The 19550-nt window shown below is 30.1% G+C and overlaps 1 protein-coding gene across 1 annotated transcript in view; it reads right to left on the minus strand.

Annotated features, from left to right (window-relative positions):
• MED16 (mediator complex subunit 16) overlaps positions 1–19550 on the minus strand; it is a 79494-nt gene that overhangs the window by 8998 nt on the left and 50946 nt on the right. Inside the window, exons 11-12 of the mRNA XM_075357037.1 lie at positions 15145–15342; positions 465–574 (exon numbers count right to left, since the gene is read on the minus strand). Of these exons, the coding sequence (XP_075213152.1) occupies positions 465–574; positions 15145–15342 (308 nt within the window). The remainder of the gene's footprint in view (positions 1–464; positions 575–15144; positions 15343–19550) is intronic.

Raw genomic sequence — 19550 nt, forward strand, 5'->3', positions numbered from 1 at the left:
ATAAAAATATATTGCCTTTTTCTATACTAGTATAGTATATTGCCTTAACTATACCTAGTATTTTTAAATAATTATAAAAATAATGTTAAGTCTAATAATATAAAATTAATAGTTAAAACAAAGGATCCAGTTTCTTCATGGACAGTGTTCATACAAAAGATTCATAGCAAGTTATGCTTTGATCAATCTTCTTTCTTCATCTATTTGCCGCAACACCTCTTCATTTGTCACTTAACAACCCATCTGATTTTTAACATTCTCCTATAGCACCACATTTCAATATCTGACTAATATTATCCACAGGTAGCTTTTCCTTTGATACAGTATGAAAAACCAATAAAAACTAACTATGATTTTTTCCATAAGACAAATGATATCAAACTTGCATGAATCTCACAAATTAAAGATGAAACTAAAAAATAATACATTAATTTATGTATTGTTACATTAAAATTGTTACCAACATGGATTGGAAGAGCTTGATAAAATAAAGAAGGTGAAGTGATGGCAGTTATTGCAGTTGCAGTGTTCAAAGGAGGGATCATCACTTGACTGGGAAGTAGACAGCATTCATCTAAAATTATTAGAAATCAAACATTAAGAAAAAAATCTGTGAAAACAAAAAACAAAAATGGCTCTACAGTCACTTTTTAGAGACTATTTTGAATTTTTTTAAAAAAAGGCTTTTATAGCCACTAAACCCACATAAAACAGTCTGTTACAAACTAAACAAAAACAGTCATAAAAAATAGCATCAATATTTTAATGTAGTGCCCAATGGTACTAATCCTAAGTTTTATCCTTATTTTCTCCTTATATTTTTCCAAATGAAACCCTCAGAATGTCCCATGTGATAAAAAAATGAAAATTTGCAATTCTACATGTCTTTTTGATTGAGTTCATCTTTTTCCCATGCAATGGCAACACTATCTATAATATACAGTGTTTCTAAAATGGTAGGCTAGCTATACTTTTTTGGATTCTACTTGTAAAACTAATCAAAAAATACCCTTAGGTAAAATGGCAATTTCTCCTTCATTCTTCCCCTGTCCATCATTTTGTTATTTTCATATAAAAATTTATCTTGAAGTTCAGATAGAGGAATCGCATTAATATTTGGTAAGCATTTTGGTAATAAAGTTTTAAAATTAGCAAAAAATCAAAACTTAAATACCTTCCAAAATGGCGGCCATGTTTATTTTTCAATCCATTATATCAACATTATATTAGTTTATCAAAATGTATGTTATGCTAAAGTATTAAGCCTTTTATTTTGAACAAAATGTCATTTTATTTTTTTTTACATCGTTTAACAAATAGCAGAGTTATGGCAGAAAATTGATGTAATTTTGTGTCTGTTTTCATATTCTCCATTTTACATTTAATTCGATTAAATATTAATTGTTTTTATTTATTGTTAATTTTAGTATTGAAAATTAGCATCAAATTAAGTAATATCACAATAATTATCACAATATTTATCACAATAAAATTTAATATAAATTTTAGGCTTATTTTAGCTTATTTTAGGCTTTGTCGGGCCTGGTTCTCTGTCGGGGGGGCTTGAGGCAGGCACATTAAAACAAAAGATCCAACCGGGGAGGCTGACCTGCTGTGCCGGACGTACAGCCGGCGGGTGGGGAGGCCTCCTTTGAGTTTAAAGGACACTTTCCCGGGCTGCACATACTTGAATGAATACCCGGCCCGGGGAAGTAGGGAGAAAAAAAAAAATTGGTGCAAGCATTTATGAATTTGTAATTTAGCATCCTAGCAGTGTGTAATAATTATAATCAATAAATAAAATAAAAAATATCACTTACTGCTTATTTTTCTTTTAAAAAATGTTTATATTATGCGCTTTCACATACTGCTGATATATTAAAGAATGTAATAAACAATATAATTTATAAGAAAGGATGTTATTTCTTCTTAGTCAGATTGTTAAATATTAATTTGAAGGAAATTTTCATTGATAATAATGTTTACTGCTACCTGTTAAATGAATTTATAATTTTTCTTTTTGTTTTCTTTCGTTTGACTGGTTTTATGCAGCTCTCCAAGATTCCCTATCTAGTGCTTGTCGTTTCATTTTAGTATACCCCCTACATCCAACATCCCTAACAATTTGTTTTCGATATTCCAAACGTTGCCTGCCTACAAAATTTTTTTCCTTCTACCTGTCCCTCCAATATTAGAGTGACTATTTCAGGATTCCTAATTATGTGGTCTATAAGTCCTCTTCTTTTAGCTATATTTTTCCAAATGCTTCTATCTATTTGCCGCAACACCTCTTCATTTGTCACTTTACCCACCCATCTGATTTTTAACATTCTCCTATTCTCCTCCACATTTCAAAAGTTTCTAATCTCTTCTTCTGAGATACTCTGATCGTCCAAGTTTCACTTCCATATAAAGCGACACTCCTAACATATACTTTCAAAAATCTTTTCCCCACATACAAATTATATTTCTGATTGAAGGGTCATTTCACCTGTGTTATTCGAGATTTTATATCACTCCTGCTTCATCCATCTTTAGTAATTCTACTTCCCAAATAACAAAATTCTTCTACCTCCATAATCTTTTCTCCTGCTATTTTCACATTCAGTGGCCCATCTTTGTTATTTCTATTACATTTCATTACTTTCGTTTTGTTCTTGTTTATTTTCATGGGGTAGTTCTTGCGTAGGACTTCATCCATTAGGACTTCATTCATTGTTTCTTCTAAATCCTTTTTACTCTCAGCTAGAATTACTATATCATCAGCAAATCATAGCATCTTTATCTTTTCACCTTGTACTGTTACTCCGAATCTAAATTGTTCTTTAACATCATTAACTGCTAGTTCTATGTAAGGATTAAAAAGTAACGAGGATAAGGAACATCCTTGTCGGACTTCCTTTCTTATTACGGCTTCTTCCTTATGTTCTTCAATTATTACTGTAAATGTTAGCAATTGTTCTTCAATCTCTGTACTTGAATCCTAATTTTTTTAAAATGCTGAACATTTTATTCCAGTCTACATTATCGAATGCCTTTTCTAGGTCTATAAACGCCAAGTATGTTGGTTTGTTTATCTTTAATCTTCCTTCTTTTATTAATCTGAGGCCTAAAATTCCTTCCCTTGTCCCTATACTTTTCCTGAAACCAAATGGTCTTCTCTTAATACTTCTTTCACTCTTCTCTCAATTTTTTTGTATACAATTCTAGTTAAGATTTTTGAAGTATGATGAGTTAAACTAATTATTCTGTATTCTTCACATTTATCTGCTCCTGTTTTCTTTGGTATCATAACTAAAACACTTTTTTTAAGTCTAACGGAACTTCCCCTTTTTCATAAATATTACACACCAGTTTGTATAATCTACCAATTGCTTCCTCACCAGCACTGCACAGTAATTCTACAGGTACTCCGTTTATTCCAGGAGCCTTTCTGCCATTTAAATCTTTTAATGCTCTCTTAAATTCAGATCTCAGTATTGTTTCTCCCATTTCATCCTCCTCAACTTCCTCTTCTTCCTCTATAACACCATTTTCTAATTCATTTCCTCCGTATAACTCTTCAATATATTCCACCCATCTATCGACTTTACCTTTCGTATTATATATTGGTGTACCATCTTTGTTTAACACATTATTAGATTTTAATTTATGTACCCCAAAATTTTCCTTAACTTTCCTGTATGCTCCGTCTATTTTACCAATGTTCATTTCTCTTTCCACTTCTGAACACTTTTCTTTAATCCACTCTTCTTTCGCCAGTTTGCACTTTCTGTTTATAGTATTTCTTAACTGTCGATAGTTCCTTTTATTTTCTTCAACACTAGCATTCTTATGTTTTCTACGTTCATACATCAACTGCAATATATCGTCTGAAACCCAAGGTTTTCTACCAGTTCTCTTTGTTCCACCTAAGTTTACTTCTGCTGATTTAAGAATTTCCTTTTTAACATTTTCCTATTCTTCTTCTACATTTTCTACCTTATCTTTTTTACTCAGACCTCTTGCGATGTCCTCCTCAAAAATCTTCTTTACCTCCTCTTCCTAAAGCTTCTCTAAATTCCACCGATTCATCTGACACCTTTTCTTCAGGTTTTTAAACCCTAATCTACATTTCATTATCACTAAATTATGGTCGCTATCAATGTCTGCTCCAGGGTAAGTTTTGCAGTCAACGAGTTGATTTCTAAATCTTTGCTTAACCATGATATAATCTATCTGATACCTTGCAGTATCACCTGACTTTTTCCAAGAATATATTCTTCTATTACGATTTTTAAACTGGATGTTAGCAATTACCAAATTATACTTCGTGCAAAACTCTATAAGTCGGTTCCCTCTTTCATTCCTTTTGCCCAGCCCCGTATTCACCCACTATATTTCCTTCCTTGCCTTTTCCAATGCTTGCATTACAATCTCAAACTATTATTAAATTTTCATCTCCTTTTATGTGTTTAATTGCTTCATCAATTTCTTCGTATACTCACTACCTCATCATCAGCATGGGCGCTTGTAGGCATATAGACGAAATCATTGTCGGTTTAGGTTTTGATTTTATCCTTATTACAATGATTCTATCGCTATGCATTTTGAAATACTCTACTCTCTTCCCTATCTTCTTGTTCATTACGAAACCTACTCCTGCCTGCCCTTTATTTGAAGCTGAGTTTATTATTCTAAAATCACCTGACCAAAAGTCGTTTTTCTCTTCCCACCGAACCTCACTAATTTCTACTACATCTACATTTATCCTATCCATTTCCCTCTTTAAATTTTCTAACCTACCAACCTTTTTTAAACTTCTATCCTTCCATGCACCGACTCGTAGAATGTTATTTTTTAATTTTCTGGTGACCCCTTTCTTAGTAGTCCCCACCCAGAGATTCGAACGGGGGACTAGTTTACCTCCGGAATATTTTACCAAGGAAGGAACCTCCATTATTGCTGTATGAAAATGCAGAGAGCTACATTTTCTTGGGAAAAAAACAGCTGTAGTTTTCCATTGCTTTCAGCTGCACAGTACGCAGAGGACTGAGTGATGTTGATATGGCCGTTTAAGTCGTCCTGACTTACGCCCTTAACAACTACTGAAAGAGCTGCTGCCCTCTTTCAGGAATCATTCCTTAGTCTGGCTCTCAACAGATACCTCTCCAATATTTATAATTATTTTATTATATATAAAATTTTATTGTATATTTATAATTTATAATTATATGTACTCTAATATGCTGAATCCATTCATCACACACCAACTTCAACCAGCTCATTTATAATAAATGCAGAGCGATTATAAAAGAAATCCTAGGTTTCAAGTATTATTTAAACAGCATTATATTACTTACATGAGTAAATATTCTGAAAGGATTAATTCTGAAGTTTTATTGGTGTTTAATACACTTTGATATGTGCACCATTTGTTACCCTGCACACGCCTAGATGGTAATCTAGCTCTTCCAATGTACTTGCCAATACGTTGGGTGTAATGTATGCTACTGCAACAATCCTCTTCCGCCTTGATGTCACAGGTTTTCTCCAATTAAACAATGTTTTTCACACGCCCTTACAAAAATAAATCTAGTGGGGTCATGTCTGAGCTACTTGGTGGCCATGCGATCAGCCCTCCTCTTCCATCAACTGTTTTGAAACCAAATGTTAAATGCAGCATGGACATGGTTAATGTAATGCAGCAGAGTACCATCTAGCTGAGAAAAAATTAATTTAGACCTTTTTCTTTCTTCAATGTCGTCAATCTGTGGAGAGTTACATTCAAGCACATCACAGAAAATATCCCCATTAATTGAGCTTACTACAAAAATGAACAGGCCTACAATACAGTCATTCATCAGTCCGCACCAAACACTGACTTTGGGAGAGTCACGGTGATGTTTGATAATTTCATATGGTAGCTTTGATCCCCAAATCCTGCAATTGTGCTGAATTACTGACTTACTAATGTGGAAAGACACCTCAGCTGAAAAAATGACATTTTTCAGGTAGTCCTCAAGTTTCATCAATGTTGTTAAGCATTAAATATACAAACTCCAAAATTTTCATTTTGTCATTGGGTTTGATTTAGTGTAAAAATTGTATTTTACAAAATTATAGAACCAAGCCTCTTATAATCACTTTGTACTGTAGATTTAGGTATCCCTAACTCTAAACTGAGCCTTGCTAATGACTTTTTTAGGCTACACATACAAGATGCAGATGGCCTGCCTGGTGACTTCCCCTTTAAGACACTGCCAATTTCCTTAAACTGATTAAACCACTGAATTATTTTTTATTCGTAGCTACAGCACTACCATATTCACACCGATTACAATAAACTGTGATACTGATCTTGTTTCAATAAACCAAATCATGCTCTGAGCTTTCTGCTGCAATGTCATCATGATTGAGAGCGAGACTGCTGACCGGATATGCAGTGAAGGTCAAACAGTGATGCCAACCATGACAAATATTTGCGATGAAAAACTTAATAATATAACAAATATAAATCTGAAAACAGGTTGCTTTTAACTGATTCCATTATTTCGTAAAGAAAGAAGTTATTTGTAACAACCCCCCACCCCCTTATTAAATCACTGTTTTTTATTATATTTATTTTTTCAAAAGACTGTGTTTTTAATTCATTATTATTTTATAATAATTTTATGTCCAGCAAATTTGAAAATATACATTTTGCACTTTATGTGATCAGCATAGTTTGATTTTTGTTAGTTTATTTAAATGGTTGTAACTGTCCTTCAATTTTTTTTTATGTTCTATTTGTCATATCTATATAAAATTTCTTACAATCCTTATTACCACAATTAATTCTAAATACACCTGGTTTATCATAAATATTTTTATTATCTGATTCATTACTATTAATTTTTTATTTCTTGTTATTAGATTTAGGAGCTCTTTTATAAGTGAGTGAGATGTTTTTTCAAAAAGTAAAATTTATTATTATTAAATGTTTTAGGTAGAAAATTTTTATTATCACTAATTAATAAGTGTCAAAAATCTTTTGTTCACTGCTGTATTTGTATTTATTTGTTACATTATTAATGATGTTTTTATAGTATTCATTTTCAATTGTTATACAAGTATATATAAATTAAACTTAATCAATTTTTTAATATTATATAATCATCAATGTATTGTAAAGCTCTGTTTATCATATTATTGCAGGCAATAATTTTTTGATGTAATGGATGAATGGAGAGTTTATTATAGCTATTATAAAATTATTATTGTAAAATTGGTTTCTAATTTTAATTTTCCTTTATCCTTTTTAATAATTATAACAAGAAAATGTATAATATTATTATTTACAATCTTTACAGGATGTGTTATATTTTTATGAACTCATTAAGTTAATTAAGAATTATTATATGTTCCAAAATTTATTTCTTTATTAAATACTACGAAAATATCACCTAAAATGTTATGTAGTGAATATAACATAATGTCTTCCATATTTAGTAAAAATATTACTTAATGGGGTCTCATTGTAAAGCTTCTTCCTGTAAGCAGAATTCATTATTAAATGTACAATAATTATTGTTTAGGGTGAGTTCCAGTCATGATATTAACTGATTTATTATAGAAATGTTTTATAGACACAGAACAATATTCTGAAGTTAAACCCAACTATGGAACAAAGAAATTAATTAAAATAGGAGTGAATCATAATGATATCATAATCGATAAATTTATAACAAAAAACTTTCAGAAGTATTAGAAACATAAAATTAAAAAAAACTAAATGTTATTTCTGTGAAACAGAAAATAATTAATGTTTATTTTTTTTATTACATTATTTAAATGTAAATTATTTCAGCTAATAAATACTAAATAAAAACAGAATTTAACAATAGCTTTTTTAAGTTTTTATTTTTTTTTAATATGAAAGCAGTATAAGTGGAGCATGTTTAATTTAAATAATTTTGAATACAAATAAAACCTTAGAAAACATCTGAAAATCCATAATTTTTTTTTTATCCAACTTAAACTAAAACCTGTAGTACCATTTACACTTTAAAAAACTTTTCCACATGTTTATAATCTTCACTAATCATAGATTTCCAACTTACAGTAATTTACAGAACGTAAACACTGCAAAAAGAGAGGGATTATTGAAATTATTTATCAGCTAGAGGAAGCTCTGAAAGCCTTTTTCATGGAATGAAATGCTGAAGCTTAGCATGTCATCTTTAGCTAGAAATGCATGGTGTTTGTTTTAAAACGCAAACCAATTTAAAGAAAAATAATGTGCTACATTTAATGTGATAAATTACAAATATTACAATTATTTGTGCAAAACAATACTGAGATCAATTTTTTTATAACAAATGCTGAAAGTGTCTACCATTTTTATCAATGCAAGCCTTTATCCTCTTTTTCATAATCTGTGCAACCTTTGGAAGTGTACCTCTTCCAATTTCTCATTTCTTGAGATACGTTCTTCAATAGTGTGTGGGTTATTTTTTAATACACAGCCTTTTAAATATAACCAGAGAAGAAAATTTGTAGGAGAAAGATCAGACCTAGCTGGCAATAAGCCAGAAGAAATAAAATTTCTCAAAAGGTCCATTGTTGCTCTTGCTAGTGACATGTGACCCCATCTTGTTGAACAACAATCTTTCTACTTAATTCTAAATTTGCAATAAATTGTGTTACAATTACTTTGTAGAGGTCAGCATTAAGTGTTTTTAGAAAATACGGGGCCAATTATTCTTTGCCTGGAAATTACACACCAAACACCAATTTTCTGTGGGTGTAAAGGTTGTGAATGGATGATGTGAGTGAGGATTGTTAGACCTCCAGTAGCAACCATTCAGACTATTAATGAAACCACTCAAATGTAACCAAGCCTCAACTGTAAAAAATACATTATCCAACACTTTAATGCTCTCTCAAACTGATTAAATCATTGACAGTTGGAGCCTAGCAACATAATCAACTGGGTGTAACTCATATGACACATGAATTCGGCACGGCTTTAAGTTAAATAGCCAGGTAGCTTTAAAGGAATTGTTCAGAGATATTCCTTTTTGTTACAAAAGTTTTCATAATGGTTTGATAAGCAAATTAAAAAAACGTACACTAATATTTTCCAATGTTTCATCATTAAGTACTGAACGTTTCCAGCTATGTCACTGATGGTAAACAGAATCAGTCCCTCTACATTTCTTTTTCAAATGACAAATTGAAGATTTATTTGGTACATTCTTACATGGGAACTGCAATTGACAAAACTTCTTGCCACAAAACAAAAGATTTAGTAGTTGAATAATTTTCCACAATAAAAACCCTTTCTTCCATGTTCAAATAACTAACTAAAAATAACTAACCATTCACAAAAAAATAAATAAATAAAAAATTATACCAGCTGATTACAAAACAATTGGTAGTGCTGCCAACAACCTCTTCACCTGAAATAATTGTATTAACTTTTCTAAAAAGTATTTTACTTATGTTCCATTATAAAATAAACACCCAGTAGATGACCAAATACAAAGAACTAGCTGAGACCAAAAACAACATCTACATAGCTTTAATACTTAGCAAGTGTCTACAACATAGGGATAAAAACCAAACCACACTACAATATTATGAAACTGCCTTATAAGTCTTCGAGCATTAAAAGTCCCATTCATGTTACTTTTTTCCTTATTTAAGACTAATATAACAAAAAATAAATAAATAACATAAGTTATCTTAAAATTTAAAATAAATATCTGAAAACCAATTAATTTTTCCTTACCTTGAAAGCAAACAATGAACCAAATAGAAGTCCTACAGAAATCTTTAAGTTATCAGCAGCAAAAGCTGAAGGCTTATTCAGTTACATATAATGTAAAAATACTATCTTACAAAAACGACAAAAAAATTAAAAAGCAGGCACAGATTCAAATGTTCAGAAAAAAAAAATAAAAAGATAAAATAAAAGAATATAAAATATTGTTTCAATTTTTCTTCACACCATTAGTTACATACAATCCAATTTTACCACTAAAATAAATTGGACATCTAAACTAACACTGATATTTATCACTTTTAACTTGTCAAATAACTAGTTTTAGAAATTAAATTACTAATTTATTACAAAAATATACAAATCATAAAACAGGTTTCCAACAAAACTTTTAAAAATCATAGTAAATATAAATCAAACTCATAAATAAAGCACATGAATAAGTTCCTTATAAATCTGTAAACTTAATTAGAATGTATTTTTAAAAAAATATTTGCGAAATAATTATTTACTGCTTGATAAATCAAACGGTAAATCATTTTGCTTGGTATATCATTTTTACCTCTGATAGAGGTAAAAATTTATCATCATCAGAAAATATATTTCCTTTGTTAAAATCAGAATCAACATCATCCACTTCTTTTGACTGAATTTCCTTTTCAATCCTTGCTTCAGGAATAGTTTCTAATTTATTCTCAGACTCTTTTTTATCTTTTAAAATATTTCCTAATTCAATTGAAGACCTACAACCTGGTTCTAATCTTTCCTGGGCTTCAGGTTTTTCTTTCTCATCAGCCAATTTACAAAGATCAATAAAAAACATTTCTCTGGGTGTTAATGGTGAATCGAGTGTAGCTAAATGCAGATAATTATCAAACTGGTTTAATTCCTGTAACCCACTAAAATTATCTTCAAAAGATTGTTTTCTTGATAATTGTTCTTTTTTTACACTTTCATCACAGGATACAAATTCTGAAATGTTCGATACACTCTCAACTTTCAAAATATCATCTTCCCACATTTCTTGTGTAGCAGAAAAAGTCGCACTTCTCGTTTTAAAAGCAGATCGTTTACTATCTGCATTGGAAGGGAATGATTTTAAAGAATCTTTTCTTTCATTATAAGCATCCAAATAGTATGGTCTGGAATAATTTTTTAAAAGTACTTTTTCATCTTGAACATCAAATGGACTCTCTTTAAAAACCTTTCCATCATTACTTACTTCCTTACCCACAACACCATCCTCCACTTTTTTAATTCCATTGTCAATAATTTCAAAAGAGATTTTCATAAAATATGTAATTGCAACATAAGCTATTAATATCCAAATTATTAAACAAACCAACCAAAAGGCAATATTTAATAAAAAAGAAAAATACCAAGCATTGTAACTACTGTCTTCTAACAAAGTTTTTGAATCTAAATACCACTGACCCCATATCCATAATACTGATACGCACGGTAAAAAGCCAACAATTAATACTACAACTGCATATAACACAAATATTTTCATTACTTTATTTTTATTATACATGCTGGCCTATAATAATGTTTTTCATTCACAATAACTAAAAAAAGACCTGTTTAATATTGCATAATAACAGCAAATACACTACTTTAGAAATTAAACAACCACAATAATGACACAACACGTAGAAGTAGAAATAAACAGTGCATCATGCACGTTTCTGTTTGTAAAAAAATGGCTTCATTTAACAAAATTAGTATGAAATACTGTAATATAAAACCAATAACATTTTATATTAACAGATAAAATAAGTTATCTAGCTCAACAGTATTTATTATTAATAGTATAAAAGGAAAAATATCAATGCAATTCCTAACCACATAATTCATATCAAAAGGAAATGGTTAATAAACAATATTTCATTATTCTGACAATTTCCTCAGTAACTGTATTGATTACCAAATAATAAATTTAATAAAAATTCATTAAAAGTAAGGCTGCTTTTTAATCAATGTTAACACAAAGTTTCCCCAATTATAAAAAATTAAGTATGAAAGAACTTCCTTCCTTTTATAATTTTCATTAAGAAATTTAAAAATAAAAGGATTAGTTATATAAATATATGTAAAAATTTTTAAGTAAAGCAAGTAAATCTAAACAACACAATAATTTGTAAATAGGAAACTTGTAGGAAAAAACAACATTAATACTGAAACTAGCTAATCTGTATTATTCAACAACTTCAAGTATTTTAATGAACCTATCATAAGATATGGATTGCAATTATACCATAAATGCATCTTTCACTTAGAATTAACAAGCTTCTAATACTTTTATGCAAAGGATTGGGGAAAAGGTTTCTTTGTATTTTAATGCAAAAGTAAGCAACGTTTTCTTTTATATTTCAAATGAAGTTTATTACACCTAATACGTATGATCATTTTGATTGACCACCTTTTGCCATTTTTGAGGTAAAATCACAGTCCTGTTACTTGTGTTTTCTGGATGAGTAACTGTAATAAGGGATTTTCACATCCTCTTTTGAAGCCAACTTTATAACTTTAGAAGTTCTGTAGGGATGGAAACAAATAGTAATCTGATGGTGGAAGACTATGTCTGATAGATGCATCAAAACTTCCTGAAAGACTATGTCTGATGGATGCATCAAAACTTCCCACCCAAACTGTCAATTTTTGATAGGTCACCAAAAATGTGTGGGCTCTAGTGTTGTCGTGATCGACAATGACACCTTTTCTATTGATCAATACTGATCACTTTTTCAGATTGCTTGGCATAATGTTTCTAGTTGTTGACAGTAGTTGTAAGAATCAATCATGTGACCAAGCAACAATCATAGTGATTCCTTTTCTTTCCAATCCAAACACATACACTACACAATTTTTGGTGTCAATCCTGGCTTTTTCATCATTTATGGAATTCTTTATATCCAGCTTTTTTCAAACACTGTTCTGTATTCAATTTTTAGTTTGTTGCTGATATCACAACTGCTAATGTACCAGTTTTTTTTTTACAAATATTTATCAATTATTTTAGTCTTTGGCCAAGCAGAATGAGGTACATCACTGACATCAAAATTTTCCAGATTTAAAACTGAACCAGCTTTGTTCCACACACACTAATACTGCAAGAAGTCCATAAACATAAAAAAAAATTCTAACAGGTTGAATAACATTCTTCCCTTTTTTGTAACGAAGTTTTCAAAATGTATCAAATTTCTTCGTACTTTTACTCATTTTCAAAACACACTAACATTTAAACAAATTAACTAATATAACTATAACATTTCTAAAATACTCAGTATAAAAATTATGTCACCTGCGGAGAGAAGAATTTTTTCCCCAACTCTAAAATATATAAACATATATATATATATATATATACACACACACACATATTAATATATAATATCATGCACATTAATCTGAACACAGATTTTATTTAATAAAAAGTAACTTATTTTTAAAAAAATCATTCCTGTACAAATGTGAATATCTAGTAAATAATATGGCCTCCTTTATTCTTAATCACTTCACGTACACGATTTGGCATCGAGTCAACAAGTGTACTACATATTTTCTTATTTATTTCATCAGGAGACCATACTGATATTATGACTTTAATGAGGTCAATTTGTGTGGTGCAATTAATTTTTGAGAATGTATAAGGAAATGTATTGTGTTGTATTAAATAATTAATTTTTTCAGCATGTTTTCAATTAATTTACTTCAATTTTACACTAGATTAATTTTGTTCACGAGAGAGATAATGGTACTGGATAGTAAGAGTACACGGGATAAGGATAGAGTAGGTTAGGTTACCACTGGATCCAGCCAACTAAAACATTGTTTTACCTCTCCAGAAGGTCAGTGATGGGTAGTTCTGGGTAAGCGAGAGGTACGGGTCAGAATGAGTTGCAGTGTTCCACAGGGCTTAATGTTGGGGCCAACATTATGGAGTATAGTGGTGTATGATGAAATCACATCCATTACACACTTTCTGTTGGGTCAGTCTTAACTGGGTTCACAAATGACTTGGCACTCATGGTGATATAGCGAGGTCAGAACAGGCAGTGATGGACACTAGAAATGAAGTGATAAATGTTATTGTTTTACATCTGCAGAAGGTTGGACTTCAGCTTTTGCCAGAGAAGACTCAAATGATCATAGTCTCAGATAAGCATAAGCTAATCCTGATTTCATTTGGGGGTCAGTACCATAAGGTGGACCTGGTATCTCATGTTGTAGATGGGAAGGGGTTTTAATGAATAGGCCTGCACAGGAGAGTCTCACACTATTATGGGGTACAAGACCACCAAATTATGCCTACAAAAGGTTTCCCCTCTTCCAGTGAAAAGAAAAACTACAGAACCAGTTGATGGCACACTGCTGTTACATAAAGATTACTCAATCACAGATAATATTTAAAAGTACGTTAACATTTTTGCATTCAGAGACTATTATTCACAGAATTTCAAAAATGAATTTCTTTGATAAAGTGTCATAAGGTTCTTGTGTTCTACTGAGAACTATTCAAGAGAAATTTAAATGACAAGAACCATTCAATTGGAGGCACCCAGTACTTACCACAGCAACCCAAGTTCACACAAAAGGGAACCCAATAACTAACTCACTAAACTACTAAACTAAACTAATTCATTACAAAACTGTTGAAAATTAATTGACTTCTCATGATTAAAATGTACTTTCTGCAAAGTTGAACCTACATTATGGTACATTAAATTTAAAGAACCAAAAAATTAAAATAACTGGACACATAAATTAAAATTTTGTAAATAATTAAAGTTGATATGAACAGTTGGTCAACAAAGATCACGGGACTACTGAGTCACTATTCACATATTCACTAACATATGGCCCAAATGAATGAAATTTAAATCAGTTTATTTTCATAATTAGCCCTTTCAAAATTCTGTTGTTTATGAAGTCAAGAAACAGCTGAGTTTTACTTTTCATAAAATTAAAATACACTAATAAGCTTATTTCCTTCACTCCCATGAAAACCTTTGCAACAATTTACTGCACTTCAAAAAAATAAACTTAAAAATAAGATAATAAAAATATATATCATAGTTAAAAAAAACTTTGCTAAATCCTCATAAAAATATTTTTTTACTGAATAAACCAAGAAGACAGTAAATAAAACATCACAACTTTCTGGATACAATAAAGGCATGTCATACTTGGAGTTACAGATTATCTATAGATAATAACAGTTACAATTTCTCATTCATGCAAAATAATCTCTCAAAAAAATAAAAATTAATTCTAGAGTAACTATCTACTTGTTCACTATCAGGAACTGACTAGATTAGAAATTTAAACTAATGAATCCTTAACTGAAGTTATTATTTAAGGATTGCAAACTGACAATCAAAATCAAATTTACTGACCAATAAGTGCATCATCACTTTCAGAAGACTGAACAAGACGAGAAAGTAACTTGAATAGAAGTCCCAAAACATCAAGGTTTTCTGTACTGCGAACAAATACAGGAAGGCAAGACGTTCGTAACAGTCCCCAGATTCTGATGATAACAAGAAGTTCTCTTAAACAATTTACAGCTTTATAATCTCGTACAAGCTCATAACCTGCATTAAAAACAAAAATATAGATAAATAATCTACATTATTAACCATTCTCACCATTAACAGAAATCGTTAACACCACTCTTATTACAGAAATCAAAAAACATTTAGTTATATTATTTTTAATATTTTTGTGGTAAAAATGTAAAATTATTTGATTAAGTGTCTGACACATGGCTTTAGCAAGTCATAAAAAATGCAGGATTCAAATAAAGGACAACTTAAAGAAAAAAACTCTTTTTTCAAGAAAACTGGTAAAATTTTGTAAAAATTCTATCAAAATCAAATTAAATAATATTCATGTATAAGCTAACAAAAAATTATTTTATACACTGCATATAACAATAGAAAGAATACTAGCAAAATAAAAATAGAGTAAAAAACTTAGTTGATGAACAAAACAATGATGAACAGACTCCTGTTGCTAATAACCAAACACTTACAGATTTACCTTCTAATATTTTGTGGACATCAGTTCCACCAAATTTGAAAAATATCCAGTTAACTTTCATTAGAATGGTTAAATTTATTTTTTATATTTCTATGTAATCTGTTTGTAATTAGGATTTGTATAAAAAAATTATAATCTTGAACATAATGAATAAATAATAAAAGTAATTGTATGTATTTATAATTTTACATATTTTTGATTTGTTTGCATAACAGTATTCAATAGTTTTTTCTGTATAATTATACAAAAAATAAAAGTGCTTGTTTTATGTGTAGATAGGTCATAATAACAAATAAAAGCGTAAACAAGCTTTGACTAATCATTATAATAATAATAATAACAATAAGCAGAAATACAGTAATAATAAAGAATAAGTTATATTGCCAACCAAGAACTACTAAACGATTGATGCCACATGTTTGACCACCTGCATAATTCTGTTATTTTATTTTAAACCAAGCGAATATATATTTTTTTTCACATAAATATACTTACTACACATAAATAAATTAAATTATGATAAAAAATCAGTTTGGATTTTTTGAAGACTTCAAAATATTCAAACCAGCACTAAAAGTGTTAAAGAACAAAAACAACTGAAACAATCCAGTTGTTTTAGAAATGTAAGAATAGCTATTACTTATACTGTATCAAAATCAAAAGACTGTAAGGCATCATATTTTTCATGATACGCTACTCTGAGACAAATTTATTCAGAATATGCTCTAGATTTAAAATATCACCTTGATTGCTTATGTTTCAAACTGGAACAACATATTCTAAATAATAATTCACCAATACTTCATACAGACATTACAGTGTTAGTAATTACAGATATGGCATTTGTTTATATCTAAAGAATAAACAAGTTCTAAGAAAGAAGCTAAATCTAACTTGACATCTCAACATACGCACAGACCTTCAAAGCAGTGTAAAAAGTAACTTCACCCTCAACTGCGCTTAGATAAAAAAAAAACCCCAAGTCATGTGGTACAATCTGTGCACTAATCATATTTACATAAGTTCTTTTTACATAAAGAATTTAACAATTACATATTCTATTTTACTTACATTACTTTGCCTCTTTTCCATCTTTAATGAAATTTATTCAATTAATTTACTACATTTGACATTTTTTGAATAATACATTTAATGAAATCAAGAGTTCAAGAAATAAAACATATTTCTAATACCATAAACTGAATAATATGAGATGTGATCAAACAGTATTCCACCTTGGCTCACAAAAACAAATGCTTAAATGCTATTTAGTTCAATGACTTTTTCTCTTCAAAGTAGGTCTCCCTTCTGATGTTAGCACACATATCCCAGCAATGTTACATTGTTGGAAGAATTTTCAAACTTACTTATAATGAGCACTATACCATAAGTCCTCTTGTCGCATTTCTTTTGATCTCATCTTTGTTTTCAATCTCTTTTTTAAAATGAATTTTAAGCTTAGATAAAGTCAAAAATGCTATGTATGGTGAAGTTATTTGATCCTGAATTTTGACAAGAAACTCTAGATAAGTTATGAAGCATGGGCTGCAGCATTGTTGTGATGAATTTTCCCAAAGCTATGGTCTATTGCATTCAGGGCCTCATTTACATGTTTTGCGCCAACGGGTCCAGGCAAAATTGCCTGGGTCATTCTGACAGACATAACCTGAATCTAAAAGTTCTTTATCTTACATGGCCTTGCTTTTGAAAACATCTAAAAAGTCTGATATGTGGATTCATTCACATTCACAACTCGAGCCTCTTGTTTGGCAGTAGACATAACAGGATCAACAAAAGTCGTTTCAACTCCATAGCGTTTCTTCATCAACCTTGAACTTTGTGAAGGTGTTGAAAAAGACTGGAAAGAAGTTTTCTCTGTACTAGGATTACTTTTAAAAATAGAATCTAATTTTATAAATTTATTTATTATTTCATTCACTTTATTTTTCCTCTGACCTGCTACTTTTCAGTATTTTGTACTACTAAGCATTTTGTATCCATTCATTTTTTTGGTTAGAATAACATAACCAAACATAACTTTAAACCAAAAGTGTACTAAATAAAATGAACAGAGTACTCACAAAATAAGTGCACTAGAGAACATGTACAAATACGATTCGAACTGTTAAAAAATATTGTAAATGTTATACACATGACAAAACTTTTACTGAAATAGCAAAACAGTGAAAATCGGAATGGCTCAATAATGACAAAACACCAAACACCCGACAGTCAGCTTCAACAGACAATAGACTTGAGGCATTTGTAACAGCTGACAGTAAGCTTTCTAGTTGGTAAAGATGCTTGGCTTGTCGAATGTAAGGAATGAGGCTCAAGGTGGTGGCCCATGCAAGCCAAAGCACACAGCATGCGAGACAGCATCTCCCTCTGTGTATGGCACCGTTCTACCCATGCAGAACATCATCTGCTGCTGCCTTCTCCAACAGATGTATGAGTAGCCAATCATACACTTACTAAATTTTTTCACCTTGGGCCCAGGCCCGTGTGGCTCATGCCTAAATCAAGCTATGCCTGCACTGAACAGCATCTTAGCTGATGAAGATCAGTTACATAGTTAAGTAACTATTTGACAGTTTATTTTAACGGTTATTTTTCTTTCTATTAACAGTTAATTCTTGAGAAGCATACTCATAATAATCAATAAGCATACTCATGATAATAAATGTGAAGCATAACCTTCTCACATTGCTGCATGATTATCCAGCTTTCTTTTGTTGCGGATAACTTTGAATTTTCCAATGGGATGACTGTGCCTTTGTCGAAGGGTCACAGTCATAGACTCATGTTTCATTTCCAGTTATTACTTTTTTCAAAAAATCAAGGTAACTTATTAGCATAATCCAGCATGTCCAGCATTAACATCTCTTCTTTTATGCCACCAAGTTTCTGACAAAATTTCATGTAGATATTTTATTCAACCCTTTTAACCAATTTTGAATAAGAACAAAAACTCAACAAGCACTACTCATATGTTTTATTTTCACGGCTGCTAAACAGCAACTGGTTGAAATGGCAGCAAAACAGAGAATCATAAACAACCAATAAGAGCCAAAGTTACCACAATGAAAAAATTCTCAAGATTAATGCAATAAGCTACAACTGGTTATCATAATAAAAAATAAAGTTTGATACTTTTTTATCACATCTCATCAATAACAAATGTAACAAAGACAATGTTATAGCATGTATGTTTTCATAGATCTCTAGTTACAGAAGAAAATCTATTCATTAAATAATAATATATTATGGGAATCAAAAATCCTTTCTGATTTTAAATGGTACCATACTTACGTATCACCTAGAGACAGTTTTTTTTGTGTTCTAACTTCAGAAAATAACTAAACGCACAAATTAAAAAAACAATTGGCTGTATTATTGTTTTCGACATTTTACAATAATACACATTACATGTTATTTTCCAAGGAATAAATAATAAATAAATTTATTGATATAGCAACAAATAACTCACAAGACTAAATTTATATTATACTTAACTCATTCACCAAATAAGTAAGCAAATAAGTTAAGTTATTTCTTCATATGTATAATACAGAAATAAGTAAACAGAAGTGCAAAAAAGTTAGCATTTTACAGAAACTTTTTTTTCTTTTATGAATAGATGATTTTATTTTGATAAGATTTTTTTCAAATGACGAGAATATTCTACAAAAATTTTGTGGCATATGAAAAATGTCACATAGACTAAGATTTAAATTTACACACTTCCAAATGAAACATC

Source organism: Lycorma delicatula, chromosome 2 (genome assembly GCF_047948215.1).
Source record: "Lycorma delicatula isolate Av1 chromosome 2, ASM4794821v1, whole genome shotgun sequence".
NCBI classification, from domain to species: domain Eukaryota; kingdom Metazoa; phylum Arthropoda; class Insecta; order Hemiptera; family Fulgoridae; genus Lycorma; species Lycorma delicatula.